A 20226-nucleotide genomic window follows, 5' to 3' on the forward strand; every position below is an offset into this window, starting at 1 on the left:
GGTGGCCACCAAGAAAATGTTGCGAGAAAAAGTGTGGTTCCCAGGACTAGATAGCAGGGTGGAAGAAACAGTGATGAATTGCCATGTCTGTCAAATAACAGGACATTCCTCAAATCCGGAACCACTACAAATGTCCCCACTGCCGAAAACGGTGTGGACAGAGTTAGCAGCAGATTTCTACGGCCCCCTGGAAACAGGAAGTTACCTGTTAGTCATAATAGATGAGTACTCAAGATTCCCACTAGTGAGCCCGGTATCATCAACATCAGCAAATGCGACACTGCCAGTGCTAGATGAAACTTTTGCAGCCTGTGGTTCACCACAAACTCTCAAGACAGACAATGGCCCACCATTCTCAGGTGAAGAGTTCAAGAGATTCATGGCCTATCTGGGAATAAACCACAGACGAATAACACCATTATGGCCACAAGCAAACGGAATGGCTGAGCGGTTCATGGGAACAATCAATAAGGCAATACAACGGGCAAAGCTGACACAAATATCAATCGGGCAAGCTCTATGTCAAGTGTTGCGAGACTATCGAAACACCCCTCACAGCTCCACGGGAAGATGCCCGGCAGAGTTAGTACTAGGGCGATCAAGCAGAACAAGACTGCCACAAATAAAAGAAGTGGAGAAAAAGGAAAACAAGGATGTCGCTGAAAGAGACAAGGAACAGAAGGCGAAGATGAAGGCGTACGCAGACCAAAGAAGGCATGCAACAACGACCAAAATAAAAGAAGGAGACACAGTGCTTGTGAAACAGCGACAAGCGAGGAAGTTGGACAGCGCTTTCTCAAAAGATCCTTTGAAAGTGATGGGAATAAAGGGACCAAGGGTCACAGCATCAGCCGGCCAGTACAACATCACACGAAACAGCTCCCACTTCAGGGAACTGAAAACCAAAGAAGAAGACATACCGAAGCAAGAGCTGAAGGAACAAACATCACAAGCAGAGTCACCAACGGACGTCAGAGAACAGCGACCACGGAGAAAATACATAAAGACAAAAAGACTGGCATGTCAAAAGAGTGGAGTTTTCTCTTCCTCTCTCTCTCTCTATCTCTCTCTCTCTCCCTCTCTCCCTATCTCTCTCTCTCTCTCTCTCTCTCTCTATTTCTTTCTTTCTTTTCTTTCTTCCTCAATGCAATGGGGACAAATGGAAGGAAATGTTTTGTTCACAACAAAGGGGGAGATGTCGTGCCCCGCCGAGGGCACTAGGACCCTGGGGACACAAGGTAGGGGGCAGGGGACACCGGACACCACATCCGGTCAGGGGTAGAGACGAGAGGGCAGACTGGACCTGGACCTCGGGTGAGAGGTCGCGCAGACATCGCGCTGCGCCCAGCATGTAACTAACAAATAAAGTTACCTTGAAGTAATCAGCACCGTGTCCTGTGTGTTCCTGGGCAAGGGGAACACAACAAAGTGCAGCCCAGGTATAATTCTTCCCAGGAGATAGTACTTCCAGTTTTCACATTTTCGGGTTTAAAAACCCCTTCTATAATAGCCATACAAAGGAATGTAGTGATGTATTTACAGAGAATAAAGCCTTTCAGAGAAGCTACCTTTTTTATTTGTCTAATGTGAGACAGCCAACAAAGACAAAAAGGTTCCAGCTCTCACGCGGATTAGATTGGTTAAAGGGGCTATTACTCAGACCTACAGGTCAGCGGGTTGTGACCCTCCCTAGGATGTTCAGGGTTGATTAACAAGGCAGGTGTCAGCCTCCTGGGCCAAGGCGGGTAGTACTTGTCCACTCAACATAAGTAGATCAGCTACATGGTCGACCCCTCAGACATTTATTTCCCATTATCGAGTAGATTGAACTAATTCTGCAGAAAATAATTTTGGTTCTGCTGTTGTGGATACAGCAATGGAGTAATTGTTGTACAGTCTAATAAAGTTTTGAAGTGCACGCATTTCAGAAGTCGGTGCAATTATTTACTTGGTATCTCATCATACCTGTTATGACTGGGGCGGGAGGGCAGATGATGGGTAATGAAAAAAATAACTTATCTGTAATCTTCATTACCCTGAATTATATACCGCGCCCCGTCACCAGTCCAGTTCTCTCCCTACTTCCATTGTCTTGCACCTCCTATGCGAGTTACTTGGTAAATACAGGAGCTGGGAGAGGAAGGGTAGGGACATTTGTCTTCTTTTTGAGTTTAATTTAGTAATGTTCTGTGGGAGGCAGGCTCCACCTCATACTTGTTATGATTGGGACAGGGAGGACTTTGATTATGGGTAACATCCATTATCCAATTTAAGAGACGTACTTGGTTGGGAGATATCCATTATGAAATGTATGTAATGTCTGGATTGGGAGAGGACCCTTTTGATGGCAATCGTATACTGTGTAAAGTCATTGAGAATGTTTTTGCATGTTTCTTCATGTTTTTCCTCAAGTGAGACAATTTGTCATTGTTTTACCAGTATAGTATCTGGATCATCTTGTCTCGGCCTACCTGCTCAGTTTCATAGAGTCTTTGTTGCTTTCCCAGGATCACGTAGGGTTGGCTAATCAGTGTGGTCTTAGGCCAGTGTTTGTGGTATGGGTGTCTGCTATTTATGATGTTGGTAACTGAGGGTTTTCTATACAACTATTGTTGCAGTATAGTGGGAAATAGTGTATTGTCATGTTATTCTTGGGAGTAGTTTGTTAATTTATTGTTAGATGTTTGTGTGTGCTGTTGCATAGGACTCCCGTTGTGTGAATATAGCATTGTTGTGGAAGGTGGCTGTTGGGAATTTCTGACATTGTATGTGGTATGGGTGTTCTGTGTCGTTAGTTTGGTTTCTGTTCTGTCCTTTAGTGCACTCGTGCTGTATGGGTGTTTTGCAAGTCAGATTTTGTCTTTTGGTTCAGGTTGGTTTGTATTTACTCTTCAGTAAGAAGGAAGGGGTGCAGTGGTTTGCATGATCTATATCTAGGAAGCTACAGAATGTCACAGGTTGGGTGTTAATGAGGGACTGTTGGTCAGTGTGACCTGTGTAAAATCTTTCCTAACTATTCTGTATTTATGTTACTGCAACTACTCCCATTGCTACACGTCTCTTGACTGGGGATCTTGAATACTTTGGCAGCTGTATCACTCAAAAATAATGTCCAGGCTGTTGGATTGTAATGGGTAAGTTATTGATACCCAGGACAGTCAACAAGTTCTGTAATAGAAAATACAGTATTTTTTTTCATGGTACTCTTATTGTGAAGCAACAGAGGTTGGTGGTACATCATATCAGGCAAGTGTAATGTGTTCACAACTGCAGATCCATTCCCCACTTTTGAGATGTGATCAATGCATGCTCTGCCCTAGTATGCCTGTCAGAATTGCCGCAATGTATTTTGTTGATTGTCTGCTACTGTGAGTGTAGGACTTTGTGGCTATCAGGCAGCAAGGTTGAAACTCGCCTACACCTGTCCAACATTTGTACTTTGAAATTGCAGCTATCCTGGCAGACAGCTTGTGCAGCCTTTCTGGTGTTTTCGTGGACCTCACCTCTGTCTTCTCCCCTCACAGGTCATCATAAGCCTAGCATCGTCCACCGAGACTTGACGAGTCAGAACGTGCTGGTGAAAGCAGATGCCACCTGTGCCATCTCCGATTTTGACTTGGCCCTGATGCTACCATTGTGCCGGAAGACAGGGGGTCAAGATGCATATTTGCATGCAATGAAAGCGGTAAGGTTGGAGAACTTAGTGTCAGCTTGAAAAATAATCATTGTTTGTAGAGCATTACTAGTTTCAAGACACATTGACCCTCGTTTCCAACCAGAAAATTGTGTCTGGAAATTAGATTTGCCATCATGAAGTATCTTATAAGCACTGTAACACTGTAAAATATTTTATATTCATGGCATCATAGGAATGTGTTTTAAAGAAACCAAATTGCATTTTAAACTAAGGGTTTCGCTAAGCGACGTTAGGTAATTCTGCACTTGCCAGCTCCATGAGGCACTAACCGTGGCAAATCAAACCTTAAACAAGGTGCTGAATTTTGAAGTGCTCTAGGATGGTTCCATATTCCCATGTAATATGGGGGATGCACCCTGAGACAAGGACAACTCAACCAATACTGTTCCCCTGAGCTGCAAACATTTTGGTAGTTTTTAAATATTCTTGATAATAATGACACACACATCGAAGTACATTCTAGAATGGTGAGACTGCTGGAAGACAGTACCATGAGTTTGCTCACTTAAGGGCAACTGGACACCCCCAACGTTTTGGTCTGATACTGTTTTTTTTACTCCTGAGAGTGCACTGAGGCATGCTAATCAGACCTGAGTTCCAATGTTCTAACCTAACCCATTATAAAATGTATGTTGAATTGGCTACACCCAGTTGGCATAAGCTGACGGACTTACTTATAAGTTCCTAGTACATGCTACCATGTAAGATAGAATATGTGCAGGGTAAATGCAATCCAATGTGCAACACATCATAACGATCTACAAAGTGTGGCTTTGATGAATAACAGCAAAATAGGCCCCCGCACCCTCCTCCCCCCCGACACTCCGCATGCTTCCATGAAAGTGTACTAATCACAGCACCAAGTTTATTTCATGAGTCCATCTCTGAACCGGTGGTAGAGGTTAGTTTGGATAGTCGCAGGATGCAGAGGTTTTTAGGGCATGTCAGCTCTCGGCAGTCCTGCGAGATGAGTAACAGGTACGGTCGCCAAAGGTCTTCATAAGATGCCCCGTGATTGCTAATAAAAAGTATAATCTTCCCCATTCAAAGCATATACCACAGGGGGTGAAGCCATCCCAGGTAAGTAGGTGTATGTGTCGTCCCCCAATGTGTGAATATATTCTGCGTCACTGCCCCTAAAGCTAAACCAGTATGCCACCCGTATGGATTTTAGGGGGTAGGTGAGAGGGCTGGGTAAGCCTAACAGTGTATAGGAAGGGAATCAGAGAAGTTGGGTGTCAAAGTGTTGATCAATGTCGTTGAGAATTTGTGTCCAATATGAAAACAAGTTACTTACCTGTAACTACGGTTATCCAGTATTGGTATCTTTCATAGATTCACATGCCTGAATCATTCCCTGTCGTCGAGGCGGGAGTCCCACGGTAAAAATATATACAATAGCAGTGCCTAAAAATTTCTTGTAGTAGGCTGGAAAAGCCTAAAGGCCTAACTAGGCCCGAAAACTTAGCAGCCTATCTACATCATTATGTAAAAAGACCTGAAATAGTAGCCTCAGCCAATCAGCTGTCCTCACCCTCTAGAACCTTCCCAGCTCAGGCAGTTCTCCTCAGATTTTCCCAGCACAAGTGAGAATGAGTATCTATAAAACAGAACTGCCGTGCCGGGGAGGAGGGTGGGTGCATGTGAATCTATGAAAGATACCAATACTGGATAACCGTAGTTACAGGTAAGTAACTTGTTTTCTTATCCAGTATTGGGGTATCTTTCATAGATTCACATGTCTGAATCAGAGTAGCAAGCAGTGACATCATGTCTGTCCTTAGAGGAAGGTGGGAGACAAAATAAACCATATACACCCCCACACAACCAGGAAGGTAATAGAGCACAAACTTGTTAACATAACATATGCATCAAAACCTTCATAAGTACATTATATATAGGACAGCGTTTGAAAATGCTAAAACATCTTAATGAAAACATATGCTTAAAACAGTCAAATGAAGAATAAAAGACTGTAAAAAGTCTAACCTTAGTGAAGAAGATGCTGCAGCACCGCTTCTCCAACTGCTGTATCATCATGAACTGCTGACTGCAGACAGTAGTGCTTGGTAAAAGTGTGCACACTTTTCCACGTAGCAGCTCGGCAAATGTTCTCCAGCGTCACTCCAGCGAAAAGGGCCGTTGACGCTGACATTGTTCTGGTGGAATGCGCTTTGACCTTTCTTGTTAAAGGTTTGTTGGCTTTGTCATGACAGAAGATAATCGTAGAAGACAACCATCTAGCTATAGTTGCCTTCGTTACAGCTTGACCCAAGGTGGCTCGACCATAAGCAACAAAAAGTTGATTAGATTTGCGGATGTCCTTTGTTTTTTGAAGATAAAACTTCAGGCACCGTTTCACATCCAGAGAATGTAAAACCTTCTCCGCCGGAGTTTTAGGATCTGGGAAAAAAGTTTTGAGCTTGACCGGTTGATTGATGTGGAATTGAGTTGGTACTTTTGGAATGAATCTTGGGTTGGTTCTAAGCGTCACAAAGTCTTTAGAGAATTGTAAGAAAGGCTGTGCAATAGTGAAGGCCTGTATCTCACTGACTCTGCGGGCTGAAGTGAGAGCCAGTAAGATAGCAACTTTCCAAGTTAGAAACTTTAGCTCCGCCTTGTGAATAGGTTCAAAAGGCCTTTTTAGAAGTTGAGAGAGAACAATATTAAGATCCCACTCAGGAGGAGGAGGACGAACTGGTGGAAAAGCTCGGAATAGCCCCTTAAGGAATTGTTTGATCAAAGATGATGAACATAAGGATGGTTTGTTGGAACTCTTCCTGAACCTGGATATCGCCGCCAGATGCACCTTAATGGACGAAAAAACTAGTCCAGCCCTAGCTAAAGACAGCAGATATGGAAGGATGGCTTCAGGAGGAGCTTGAAGTGGATGAATATTATTTTCTCTACACCAATGAGCAGAATCGTTTCCACTTAAAACAATATGTCTTGATGGTACTTTGCGCACGGGCCTGTGATAAGATCGCCCTGCAGTCTGAGGAAATGTTAAGATCCTTGAACTCTAGGAAGTCAGGAGCCAAGCGTGCAAGTGCAGTGATTGAGGATCCGGATGTTGGATTTGGCCTCCCTCTCTTGTTAACATGGACACTGTCGGTTTGAGACGAAGTAGAGGCTGCTGAGAGAGCAGAAGGAGCTCCTGAAACCAAAACTGCCTTGGCCAACGGGGAGCAATGAGGATGAGAGTGCAATGTTCCCTCTTCATCTTTTGCAGTACTTTCGGAATGAGCGGAATCGGAGGATAAGCGTACGCAAATATTCCGGACCATCTCATCAAAAGGGCATTTCCCCTTGACCCCTGTTGAGGAAACCTGCTGGCATAAAACAGGCATTTGCTGTTCTGCTGCGTGGCGAACAAATCCAGCGTTGGTGTTCCCCATGCTTGAAAGATCCTCTCTACTTGATGTTGTTCGAGCTCCCATTCGTGACAGCCCGTGAAAGCTCTGCTGAGGTCGTCGGCTAGAGAGTTCTGGACGCCTTGCACATGTTTTGCTCTGAGGGATATGCCGTGGCGTAGGGCCCATTCCCACATCTCCTGAGCCTCCAGCGACAGGGTGAGAGATTTTGTTCCTCCCTGTTTGTTGATATAGTACATGCTGGTGGTATTGTCCGTACGCACCAGCACGGACGAATTCGCAATCCTTGGAAGGAAGGCTTGCAGGGACAGAAAAATGGCCCTCAGCTCTAGGCTGTTGATGTGTTTCTGCCGGTACTGACGAGACCATCGTCCCTGGATCTGAAGGTCCTGAAGGTGACCTCCCAAACCTTCCATGGAAGCGTCCGTAGTTAGGGTGAACTCTGGAATGTCTTGGAGAAAAGTGAGGCCCGGTGACAGATTGTGCGCCTTCGACCACCAAAGGACAACCAAGGCTGATTGCAGAGGAGCACATCCCTAGAAGGGAAGGGAAGGGAAGGGAAGCAAATGTCCGAACTGAAAGTGACCTTCTTGCAAATCATTGTTTTGCTAGCTTTAACAGTTTGTTTTGCTGCTCCTGAGTCAAGCACGCCTTGCACTGGCATGTGTTCAACACCGCTCCCAGAAAGGTCAACTCCTGGCGAGGTTGAAGCTGAGATTTGTTCGAATTGAGGGTCAGTCCCAGATTTGAGAAGAGGGAGAGGGAACTCCTGACCGCTTCCATTGTGGAGTTTCTCGATGGTCCTTTTAGCAGCCAGTCGTCGAGGTATGGGAAAACTTGTATTCCCTGTGATCTCAGCATGGCTGCCACCGGGGCTAAACATTTGGTGAAGATTCTGGGGGCCGATTTGAGGCCGAATGGAAGCACTTTGAATTGAAAGTGGACGCCAGCCACTGCAAACCTGAGTATTTGCGGTGTTTTGGGTGAATAGGGATGTGGAAGTAGGCGTCTTGCAGATCCAGAGAAGCCATAAAGTCCCCTTTGTTGAGACAATTCAGAATGTCCGTCAACGTTACCATGCGAAAACTCTGTTTCTTTAGATATTTGTTGAGTTTGCGCAGATCCAGTATTGGACGCCACTCTTCTGAATTTTTCTCTACGAGGAAGAAGCGAGAATAAAATCCTTTCCCTTTCTGAGAAGGAGGAACTCGTTCTATCGCATTCTTGTGTAGCATCTTTAAGGCCTCTTTGAAGAGTAAGTGAAGACGAGGGGAGGGGGACCCCTGGGCGGCGCTGTTGGTGGCTTCTGTAAAAACTCCAGAGTGTGTCCATTCCTGACAAGATCCAGGACCCACTGATTCAAAGTTATTTCCCGCCATTGTTGGTAAAAGGCGGAAATTTTTGCGCCCACGGGAAGGGAAGGATGAATGGCTGACGTCCGGCAAAGCTCATTGGCGCTTGTTGGAATCACGCCCTTGATTGTTTGAGCGCCATTTCCCTCCTTGACAAGAGAAAGAACCAGAGGCAGGCTGTCTGTAAGAAGATTGATAGTACGGTTGTTTGTACTGAGATTGGTATTGGCGATTTTGTTGGTTGGAATAGTTTCCCCTGGAGGAGTAACCACGGCCTCTTGCTCCTCTAAAGGATCCCCTCTTGTATTGCAGGGTACCAAGGGATTTAGCTGTGTCCGTGTCTGTCTTTATTGCCAGCAAAGCGTCATCGATGTGTTTTCCAAAAAGGGAATCCCCATCGTACGCCATGTCTAAGATTTTCGTTTGGACCTCAGGCCTGAAGGTGGTAGCCCTGAGCCAACCTTGACGCCTGAGGACTGCTGCTCCTGCCAATTGCCTGAAGTTGGTGTTTGAAATATCAAGGGCGCAATCAATGATTTCCGAAGCTGCCCTTTCTCCCTCCAGTACGATCCTGCGCACCTCTTGCTGACGATCCTAGGGGACCAAATGAAGGAACTCAGACAGATCGGACCACATCTGCCTATCATAACGGGCCAGGATAGCCAACGAATTAGCTGCTCTAATGGAGGCTGCTGCCTTTGCAGAGAACTTCTTCCCAATGGCATCCAGTCTCCTGCCTTCCTTGTCAGGTGGTGTTGAAATGGGAGCAGAAGGATTCTTGGACTTCTGCTGTGCAGCCTGGGATATGACAGAGTCTGGTCGAGGATGACCTATTAAGCAAGATGGAGTATCCGATGGTGCTCTATACTTTTTCTCTATTCTTGGAAGGACTGCAGGAATGGAAGCGGGCGTTTTCATGATGTTGAGGCCCTCCTTCCATATAGAATCAATAATGGGGATAGCTCTGGTAACTCTGCGATATCCCTCTTTAAAGTCATGTAAAAAGCAGTCAGACTGCTCAACTGTGACGGTCAATTCAAATCTATTAGCAGCACGCTGCATAATATTGTAGAAATCCGCCAATATCCTCAGGTGGAGAATCTGATGGGCGGGGCGCAGGCGGTGAAGGCATAGGAATGACATACTCCTCCCACGGATCAATAGGTGTATTATCCGGCAATTCGCCCTCTTCCCTGCCATCATTCTCATCATGAGAAGAGGTATCCGTGTCATCTTGGGGTGCAGGACCAGTATCCAGTCTCGGTGACAATGATGCTCGCGGTGACGGAGGCCTTGGCACGTCAACTGGGGTAGGCGGCACAGCAGGTGAAACTGGAGTTGGCGGAAATCTCTGGCGATAGTCTGCCAACATAGCTTGTAAATCCTGTATTAAAGTAGATGGCAGATGAGTAGTGTCCTCAGATCGAGGAGGTCTGGCATGGGGCGACTGATATGGCGTCGACAAATCTTCATGCGCATAATGACCATGGTCATCGTCCTCATCGTCTTCCTGATATTTGATATTTAATTGAGAAGGGTGACGGGCAATCCCAAAAGGACCCTCATCCTCTTCACCTTCATCTGAATCTTCCTCCACATATGTCTCCAAAAGGTGTGATGGTAAGAGTGGAGAAATGTGAGAATATTCTCGCCTCTGATACGTTTTCATTTGGAAATGCATATATTGCACCCTCGTCGGAGGTGTACTGGGCAACAGATGAGCAGATGCCACTGCTGTCGTAGTAGTCGATGACGATGAAGCCATTGTTATTGGATTCTCCGTCGACGGAACCGTCGGTGGCTTATCCGTTGATGGAACTGTCGTCGATGGCAATGATTTTGCCGTCGACGGGCTCTTCAATGGTGTCTTCGTCGACAAACCCTTCGTCGACGAAGTCGTCGATGGCGTCTTCGTCGACGAGCCCTTCGTCGACGAGGGCGTCGATGGTGTCTTCGTCGACGAGTATTTCGTCGACGAGTCCTTCGTCGACTAGGCCGTCGATAGGTTCTTGGTCGATGAGTCCTTCGTCGATGCGATCGTCGTTGGTGTCTTCGTCGACGAGACCTTCATCGACGACGATGTTGGCTTCATCGACGGGATTGTCGTCGACAGACTGGACGTTTTAGTTGACGGGGCCTTCGTCGACGGAGACGTCGACGACGGGACAGTCGGCAACTTGTTTTTCGTCGTCGAAGGTTTCACAGGCGATGACAAAATTTTAACAGACATCAGAGGTGAGGTAATAGGCAAAGTGGTGACCGTAGAAGTAGTTGAAGAAGTAGAAGTCTAAGTAGTAGTATGAACAGACACCAGAGAAACAGTCTTAGGCTGGGCTGTACTCACAGTTGTCGTTCGTGAAGGAGACGATGCACTCTTTGAGGGTTCTGAGAGCGTTTAAGTTTTTTCTTCCTCTCAGGAGAAGAGCTTTCCCTGGATCTGGCTCTCTTGCTGGAGGTAGAGGCCTTGTCCTCATCATCAACCACAAAAGAACCCTTGCCTCCCTATCCCTGATAGTTTTTGGAGGGAAGGTACGGCAAATCCTACAGTCCTTCACAACATGTGAGGGGTACAGACAATAGATGCAGTCAGAGTGCTGGTCATCCACATGGACCCTCTTCTTATAGCAGGTTTCACAAGCCTTGAAAAGAGCCTTCTTTTCAGATATTTTTGAGGAAAAAAGACAAAAAACTGAGTAGGCACGCAGGGAGACTCCCTTACACACAAAGTGCGGTGAAAATCTGAGGAGAACTGCCTGAGCTGGGAAGGTTCTAGAGGGTGAGGGCAGCTGATTGGCTGAGGCTACTATTTCAGGTCTTTTTACATAATGATGTAGATAGGCTGCTAAGTTTTCGGGCCTAGTTAGGCCTTTAGGCTTTTCCAGCCTACTACAAGAAATTTTTAGGCACTGCTGTTGTATATATTTTTTACCGTGGGACTCCCGCCTCGACGACGGGGAATGATTCAGGCATGTGAATCTATGAAAGATACCCCAATACTGGATAAGCTTGAATCAGTGGATACTTCCATAAAAGGTGCATCAGGGTCCATGTTATTCTACAGCTCCTCCAGCAGTCCACGCTTTTGTTCAAGTCAATCCTGTGTAGCTGTTCCAGAGCCAATACCAATATATAACTACTTTACTAAACATTTCGGTAAGGTCCTTGTTGCAGGCGGTATGGAGGGCCCTATAATAAATATCCTCCCATTCATGTCAACTGTCTCCCTAACTCTCCCAGCATGTTTGATTAGGTTTTTATATGTGTCTTGTGGGCTGGATCAAGAGGGCATAATGCTCAGAAATCAGTCATTTGTCAGAAGTTTTAGTGCTCAGCCTTTTTTCATAGGTAGTGAGGTGTCTTTGGGTGGCAGTCTTATTATCAGGGAGGAGAAGCCGGTGGCGGAGTTGCAAGTAATGCAAGTGTTCCGTCTCTGGGAGAACGAAGTCCACACGTAGTTGTGTGAATGAGATCACCCCCTCCTCGTCAATCATGTGTCTGACGGAGCGGCATTTGGTCTGGCGTCACCCAGTGAATGCCTCAGGGCTATTTCCAGATGTAAAATCTGGGTTGTCAAGCAGGGGTGTCAGCGGGGAGGGAAAGGCGTCGAGAGCCCCATCGAACGCTGCTCTGATTCCAGGCCTCCATAGTCACCTTGGTGATCGGCAAGAGGTATAAACTTGAAGGTCTATGTGATCTCTTCAGAAAAGGGATTTTTCATAAAGAGTACCAGCTGCAGCCTGGTCTTGGAAGAGCCAATGTCGCTCAGATTCCTCTTTGTTCCATTTGACCAAATATCGTAGCTGGGCCGCCTGGAAATATAGTTGGAGATTCAGGATGCCTAGGCCCCCGAGTTCGGGAGAAGATAGCTAATTTCCCTCTGCATTCGAGGCCTCTTCTCGGCCCATACGAACTTGTGGGATTCGGCTTGCAGAGTGGATATCATCCCTCTCGGAGGCATATGGGGAAGTGTTTGAAACAAGTAAAGAATCTTAGGTAAGCTAGTCCTCTTAATGGCTGCAACTCTTCCAAGCCAGGGGATCAGGAGGTGCCTCCACCGAGTGAGTTCAGTTCTGATGTATTCATGCAGGGACTGATAATTTATTACAGTGGTCCTCTGTAGTGAAGACGTCAGTCGGATTCCCAGATAGGGGACTGCCATCTTTATCCATTGTATAAGGTATTGCTCTGCAAGTTGGGCTTCTAACTTGGGAGATAGGGAGAGGCTCAGAGCCTGGGATTTGGCAACATTGACTTAGAAGCCCATGACGAGGCCAAACACAGGAAATCTGGCAGCGCCAAGGTCGGTGTGTCTAGGGTCACCAGCACATCATTCCCATACAGGCTGATCGTGTGTTGTTTCCCCCCAAATGTGGTGCCGGTAATCCCAGGGTTATCTCGGACTGTCTGAGCCAGGGGCTCCATATAAAGGGCAAACAGCAGGGGTGACAACGGGTACCCCTGCTGAGTACCTCTGCCATTGGAGAAGGGAGTGGATATATAACCGTTCACCCTGACTCGGGAGAAGTGGTAGAAGTTAAACACCCTACTACGAAATCTGTCGGCCATCCCAAAGTGGCCCAAAACGTGTTCTAAAAAAGGGCAATGAACCCTGACAAAGGCTTTCTTGGCATCACTTGCTAAAAGCATGAACTCACCCGATGTGCGTGAAGCCTTTTCTATGATGTGCAAGACGTACTTTGTGTTATCCCTAGTCTGGAATTGGGGGATAAAGCTTGTTTCATCCGGGTCTATAATGGATGGCATGTTCGGGATCAGCCTGGCCACTATGATGCTAGTGAACAACTTGAAGTCCACATTTAAGAGAGATATTGGGCAATTATGAGCTGTACTGTTGTTTATCCCCTCATGGGCTTAGGAATGACTGCCACCAAGGCTGTCAGCATCGAGGGGGAATGGCCCCTGGGGCAGAGAAGGAGTTGTACAGGCAAGTTAATAGATGAAAACCTGTCCAGTCCCAAGGATTTCGATAGCTTTTGTGGGGAGATCGTTGCAAATGACCTCCTCCATCCTAATATCTTGTTCTATAGCGTCTGCTTGGTCTGGGGTTAGCTGTGATGTGTGAACATCGCCGAGATAGGACATACTGACTGCGGGATCTAACTGTTGGCTAGTATATAATGCTGCATAAAAGCTTCTAAGTAAGTCAGCAATTGAATCATCATGTGTGATGCTCATCCCAGTTGTGTTGCGGAGTGAGTGCACTCCCAGATTTTGCTTCTGAATGCGCAGTTTGTTAGCCAAGACATGGCCTCCCTTATCCCACTCTGCGTAAAAATCATGAGGCAGATGAACTGCTGCGTACTCGGCTCTGTAAAGTTCGAAGCTTTTCAATTGTGCACATGCAGCTGTCAATTGACGCCAGATCCTTGATGCTCCTGTACGCTGATATATGTCCTTGAGCTCTTTCACTTGTCTTGTTAAACGGCCCCTCTTATCTGTCTGTATCTTGCTGTCTGCTGCTGAGATAGCACTGAGTTCCCCGCGAATAACTGCCTTAAGGGTTTCCCAGAGTGTGGCTACAGAGATTTCAGGGGTGAAATTCAGTGCTAAGTGGTCAGTAATAGCATGTCCGACCTGTTTCACCACTTCAGGGCGATGTAGCAATGAAGTCCCTCAACCGCCAGGTCTGCGTAGGTGGAAGTGTCAGTGTCAGGGAAATCGCTGAATGGTCCGACAATGCAGCCGGAAGTATCTCGGAATTCAAGGTGAGTGTGAGAAAGTCCTTCATGCCCAGAAAGAGATCCAACCATGCGTATGTTTTGTGTGCGTGGAAAAAGTAGGAGTATTCGCAGGTATAGGGATTAAGTGTTCTCCAGATGTCTTGAAGTCCCATATCCTTGAGTCACCTTTGCCTCTTCCTTGTCAGTGCCCCAGCTTGCCCATATCTAGATGTGGACCTGTCAAGGTCATTATCTAAAACCAACTTAAAGTCTCCTCCAACCAGAACCCGTTGTTCTTGGGTAGACAAAATCTCTGCGAGCTCCGATTGTAAAAATACCTCCTGACCCTTGTTCAGAGTGTATATGGAGGCCACCACAAATGACCAGTTGTTAGGGGTGAGGTGAAAAACGAGGAGGCGGCCCTTCCCTTCTGCAACTTTGGTGCCTATGTTCCCCCCAAAGGTATGAAAATGAGGAGGGCCACCACAGCTGTCTTGGTGCCTGCAGAGGAAAAGAATTGGTGCGGGAAGATGCTTGAGAGAAGCCTGTGGTAATCTTGTTGGAGGAGGTGTGTCTCTTGGAGCAAGCATATGTCTGCCCCTGTATTCTCCAGGTATGATACTACTGCCCTGCACTTGATTGGGCTATTAAGGCCCTTCATATTGAGGATAAGGACCCTAATGAGGTTGTCCTTCGTATATCCAGAGAAAGCTGAAAGCTACCCCACATGAGAGTCGATGTATCATCCAGTAGCTAGCCTGCCGTCCCCTAGAACTCACTTCTACTGCGTGCATGTTGTTTTGTGATTGCTGTGAGCATGAGTGTATCTCAGAAAAAAACAGAAACCCCATAAAAATAACAGGCAAAAATGCAGAAACATGAATACTCAATTGAGAGGAACTTACAATCCACAGTTCTGGGTGTCAGGTATAGGGGTATACTCTGGAGCTTTCTATAGCTGCCACCAGGTTCCCAAAGAAAAGCAGGGTAGCGGTTATGTACAACAGTGTAGAGTGTCCCATACTTAGAGTAGATACATACAATGTATGAATTGCTTACTGCCTTCAATCCAAAAGAAGCTATTAAGAATGGTGAAGACTATCATGAACAATAATCATCGTCTCAGGTGAAAATGAAGCTCAAATACAGTTAACAGGTGGCCTGTTGGAAAAAACAAAAGAAAAAAATCAAGCAACAACAGAGTAATTTAGGGAAGGAACCAGAAAGAGAGGAGGAAAAAAACAAAGGTGAGGGTATGGAAAAGCTAGATGCGATTTAAATCGAAAAGTGAATAGCCAGAGCTGTCTTACTTGCGCCTATCAGATAATACAGTTCCCCCACGATGGCTCAACACTCGGCGAAGCAAAAGACTTTACACAAAACAAACAACACCTTTAGAAAAGAGTTTTATTGTACAAGATGCAAGGACTCTCTCTTTTAGAATAAGGCTTGGGGTTTTATTTTACGCAATGCTCTCTTACAGAAAGGCTTTCCCAGGTGCCAAAGGCACAAGAATCAAATACACAGAGATATATATGTTTATATGCAAGCAATAATAACACACTTGGTAAATATAATGCATGAATAATACTGATGAATAAACAAGCAGCAAATAATATGAAATAAGACTCAAGCAAATATATTGGATGTCCTGCAAGAGATCAGAAAGATATATATACAACAAATGAGTACTTTGGAGGTGCACCTTTACTCACTCACACATCACAAAGAAAACACATCAAATGATCATAGCCACTAGCCAAACATCACAATGGCAATAACTAAAACTCAATACTTCACCTGGTGCAAACACTGCATCTTAGCCCACTCCTGACTGGGCTAGTTAAAAAGCCATGATTGAGAGCCTCAGCAACCAGGATCCACGCTCCCAGGTAGACGCGTCCTTCCCCACTCGGCTTCCAAACTCACGGTTTCTAAGTCCACAACCCTCAGCTTTATCTAAAAACACACTAAAAGGTTCGAGAAAGACCTCCCCCCACGCCAGAGGAATCCTACCAGAACTGGCCAGGTTCCAAACAAGCATTCCCAGGCTGGAAGGAGTTCTCACGTCCCCTTCTCCAAATCTTGCATGTTCAAGCCTTTATCTTGACGAAGCTCACAAAGCATTCCGGGTACATTTAAACAATCTCTCACAAAAACAAAAAGACCTTGACCTTGATTAACCAAGACAACTTGCAAGCACTGCTGTGCACGCAGAAAAAGCTGAAGCAAGGCAGAGTTGGAAAACAAGATGACATGAGGCCATGTCAAAGCCAATAGTATGAACTTCATAATTCTCATCAATGTACAACACAATGCACAATTGTACACAACTGCTTATAGATTTACATGCCTCATCTCTCAATGTACAACACCGAGCACGTGTGCATCACTGCCCACAAAACTGCACTTCGAGACCAAAAAATACATTCCACAACTCTCTCTCCCACTTACGCTTTCAAATGCACATCCCACACGTTCTGTTCTTGGCAAGGCTGTCCTACTCCGTGACATCTCCCACTGAAAGACTACTAGATAACGAGAAAAAACGTTTAAGAGAAACAAGGCATATGCAGGACGTTGTACATTCAGGCTAGGATAAAAATAACACACCAAAGTCAGTTAAAATAATGGTAGTCAAAGATCATCACAGGGTGTCAGACCACAAGAGTGCCTCTAGCACTACACAGGCAAAGTGAAGTTTTTGCCCTTTTCTCTTGTACTGACTGCCTCTAGTAACCTGAGTGTAACTTGCTGCTAATCCTTCTGGTGAATAACTAGAATATAGACCACCTCTCCTTTGTATCTTCCATGCCCCTCTGTGCTAAAGCCACCATTATGAATTTCTACAGTAAAACAAAGGGCACCAACAAATCCTGTGATGTGCCCTTGGAATGCACAACATGACTGTATGTGTCGACTGAAGCACAACCTTCTAATACCATGAATCTTCACAGTTAGGGCTTATTACACTAGGGCAAAGGTCATGACTACTGCCATACCTTGTGCTATTCCCGCCTTAGACGTCTGCCAAGCCGCAACATGAGCCTCCATCCATACTTTCACCATTCACTATCATATTATTTTCAGGTTCCCTGGGTGGGCTATTTTGCTTGTTCAGTCGTGCAGGACCTCTTAGTGTGAGGCCACTCATTAACCCACCTCCTTTTCAGATGGCATTGCTTTCATACTGCTTCATGTGGTGTGGAATATACAGGTAGAAGTATCAATCAGAAGAATAAGTTACCTTCGCTTCACACTTTCTCATGGGTTCTCTCTCCAAAGATTCCTTGCCACCTGCTTTACTCCTGAGTCCCTATTCTGTGAGGCAAGTTTTTTAAGCTAATGGGGCAGAGAATGTAGCATCTCAGCTCGAGCAGTCGACCAAGAAGCTGGGGAACTGGGTTCGAGTCTTGGCAACAACGCTTAACATCCTGTGATTCTGGGTAAATCAATTAATCTCGCGTGTCTAAAAAAAATGAATGTGTCCTTCTGTAACGAAACTGGTGCTCATCTAAAGCACTTTGATACCCGATGTCTAGGGTCTAGTTCGCGCTATATAAAACTCTTTTTTAAAAAAGGGTTCTAAGTTAGATCTGTTCATTGACATTACCCATTAAAACCTTGTCACCATGTCCTGCATCTGAGGGAATGGAAAAAAGGGAAGTAATGACATCAGTACTCAGGGATGGTACATGTATGCAGCTCTGTGTCGCCAGGGTGGGAGTGCGTCAAGTAAGAGTTTTTCAGATCCAGTCTCACGCATAGGAAAATTAATAAAATGAGCAATCTGAGTAGAAAGAGTATCTCCAGAAAGAGCATTACCGAAGAGAAATCACTTATTCGTATGGTTCTCCAGAGCTTTGCCAACCAGACCTTTCCTGACGAGGATTAGACAGTTAGTGCTTATCTGTTTTTCCACAGTGAACCAACTTAACTCCATTCCTCCTTGTGTGACATGGTTTTTAGGCCAAAAATAAAACATTTTACTCTTAGGAATTTTTAGTATATTAAAGGCCAGATGTATTAATAAACCATTTTGCGATTCCCTAATTTCAAAATCTTGCGATTTGCAATTAGTAAATCGCAAAACTGCATGTATGAAAGTGTGTTGAACACTTTCTGCGATTCCTAATGAGTTGCAAATGACCCACCTCGTGAATATTAATGAGGTAGGTTGCAATTTGCGACCAATTAGGAATTGCAAAATTCACAGGGATGGTGGCCTGCTGAGATCAGCAGACCACCATGTCGGTGATTGCTTTTAAATAAGCAATCTTTTTTTTTTTTTGCTTAAAGGAAAACGGGATGCTTTACAAAAAGTAAAAATAATTTTTCTTGAGAGCAGGCAGTTGTCTATGGGACTACTGCCTGCTCTTAAATAGTTTTTTGATTTCATTCACAAAGCGGAAGGGGTCCCTTGGGGACCACTTCCTGTTTGCAAACGGGTTACCACCAACTTGAAGTTGGTGGTAAAATGTGAATGTTTTGCGACCGCATTCACGGTCACAAAAAAATCACACATACTATTATGATTTGGAAGGGATGCCCTAAACACGCCCCTTCCAAATACTGACTCGCAAATCCATATTGCGATTCGGTAACAGGTTACCGAATCGCAAAATAGTGTTTGGTACATTTGAGAAGCATTTTTTGGGTTCACAAATGGGCCGATTTTGAGATTCGGCACATATGTGAACGCAAAGTTGCTTGTTACATGTGGCCCGTAGAGAGTTCTGTTTTTTGGAAGGCTCAAGTGAAGAGCCATGCAATAGTGCGTTCTGGATAAACCAAATGCTTGAAATAGTGGATTGTGGTAGATGATTTTACTGCAGCTTGTGCATGGGAAATCTATGCAATCAATCCAAGAGCTGGTGGCAGGTAATGAGCCGTGCTTGCTTAATTTCTTGATTTCTCAATTATAGTGGGTGTAGTGAAGTTTGCATGTAACCTTATCACAAGAATCTAGAGTCTTCTTTCCATACTCTTCCTTTGCGTTTCAGCATAGTTATCCTTGCTGTGTACCATTGCTGCTTAATTTTATTCCTAATGGAAATAATAGATAATATAATGTATATTATATGCATTCAATTAAGTATTTTCAGCTTTTCTACAAGAAATGCTATACATAATAATAAAATAATGGTACATCGTCCAAAGTCAGATTGTTTGGATACACACCTAGACTAGCTTGATTTAGTGATTGTTAAGTGATGACCATAACAAGGCAATGCATAAAAATGATCATTTCCACTTGTATGCTATCAGCAAACAAACCCCTTCCTGGGAAATAAAGGGTTCTTTTCAAAAGGCTCCCAATACTGTCTTTGTGAGAACTGTTCCTATTTCCAAAATATGGTAGGTGCCACCTGCAGGTCTGTCTACACGCAATATATTACTGGCTAGGATCAGATTCCTGTGCAGTTATCCAAGTGCTTAAGACTTCTTCGCACATTAGTTTTGGGTAATTAATCCTGATTCTCTTGATTTTTCACATTATTTACTGCATCATCTCTGCAGATGGACCTGCAATTCTAGTTAGTGTTTACAGTGTTAGTGAAGATCACATGAAGAGAAGCAAATCTTCTTCAGTACTGAATCTTTCATAGATTCCCATGCTTGAATCTTCCCTGTCGTGGAGTATGGAGTCCCACTTTAATTGAAGTAGTGTAAAGTAATGCATTGAAATGGAAAGATTAAACAAGTAGCATCTGTGACCATTTAACATAATTTTAAAAAGAACCAACCTCCAGCCAATCAGAGAACAGCTCATCCCTGTACCTCCCTCTCAAGGGCCATCATAGCTCAGATTTCTCACCACACATCGTGTAAAGAGAGTCTCCCTAAGTTCTGCTTAGGTATTCAGTGTATTCACTGATTTTTTCTCATTATGTGACCTCAGAGTAAACTCCAGCTGACATCATCTCAGAAGGTAACATTTTGGCTATAAATCCTGACAGGTTTATCGTGTCTAAGGTATCTGGAAAGGGCCTTTTTAGAGCATTTAAATCCTGTGGCAAACTCAGGATTTTCTCTGAGGAGTCACATAAACAGTGTTTGTAGTGTTTATATCCAGACCACAGGCCTAAGGATTGCAAGTACTGCTGCACTTTTTCTGCCAA

General features: G+C 45.0%; 1 protein-coding gene across 7 annotated transcripts in view; it reads left to right on the top strand.

Moving 5' to 3' along the window:
• The window catches only part of AMHR2 (anti-Mullerian hormone receptor type 2), a 1194741-nt gene that overhangs the window by 647257 nt on the left and 527258 nt on the right, over positions 1-20226 (top strand). For all 7 annotated transcript variants that reach the window (XM_078687697.1, XM_078687663.1, XM_078687707.1 and 4 more), the window contains one exon: positions 3525-3685. In XM_078687697.1, the coding sequence (XP_078543823.1) occupies positions 3525-3685 (161 nt within the window). The remainder of the gene's footprint in view (positions 1-3524; positions 3686-20226) is intronic.

This window comes from Lissotriton helveticus, chromosome 1_1, assembly GCF_964261635.1.
Source record: "Lissotriton helveticus chromosome 1_1, aLisHel1.1, whole genome shotgun sequence".
Lineage (NCBI taxonomy): Eukaryota > Metazoa > Chordata > Amphibia > Caudata > Salamandridae > Lissotriton > Lissotriton helveticus.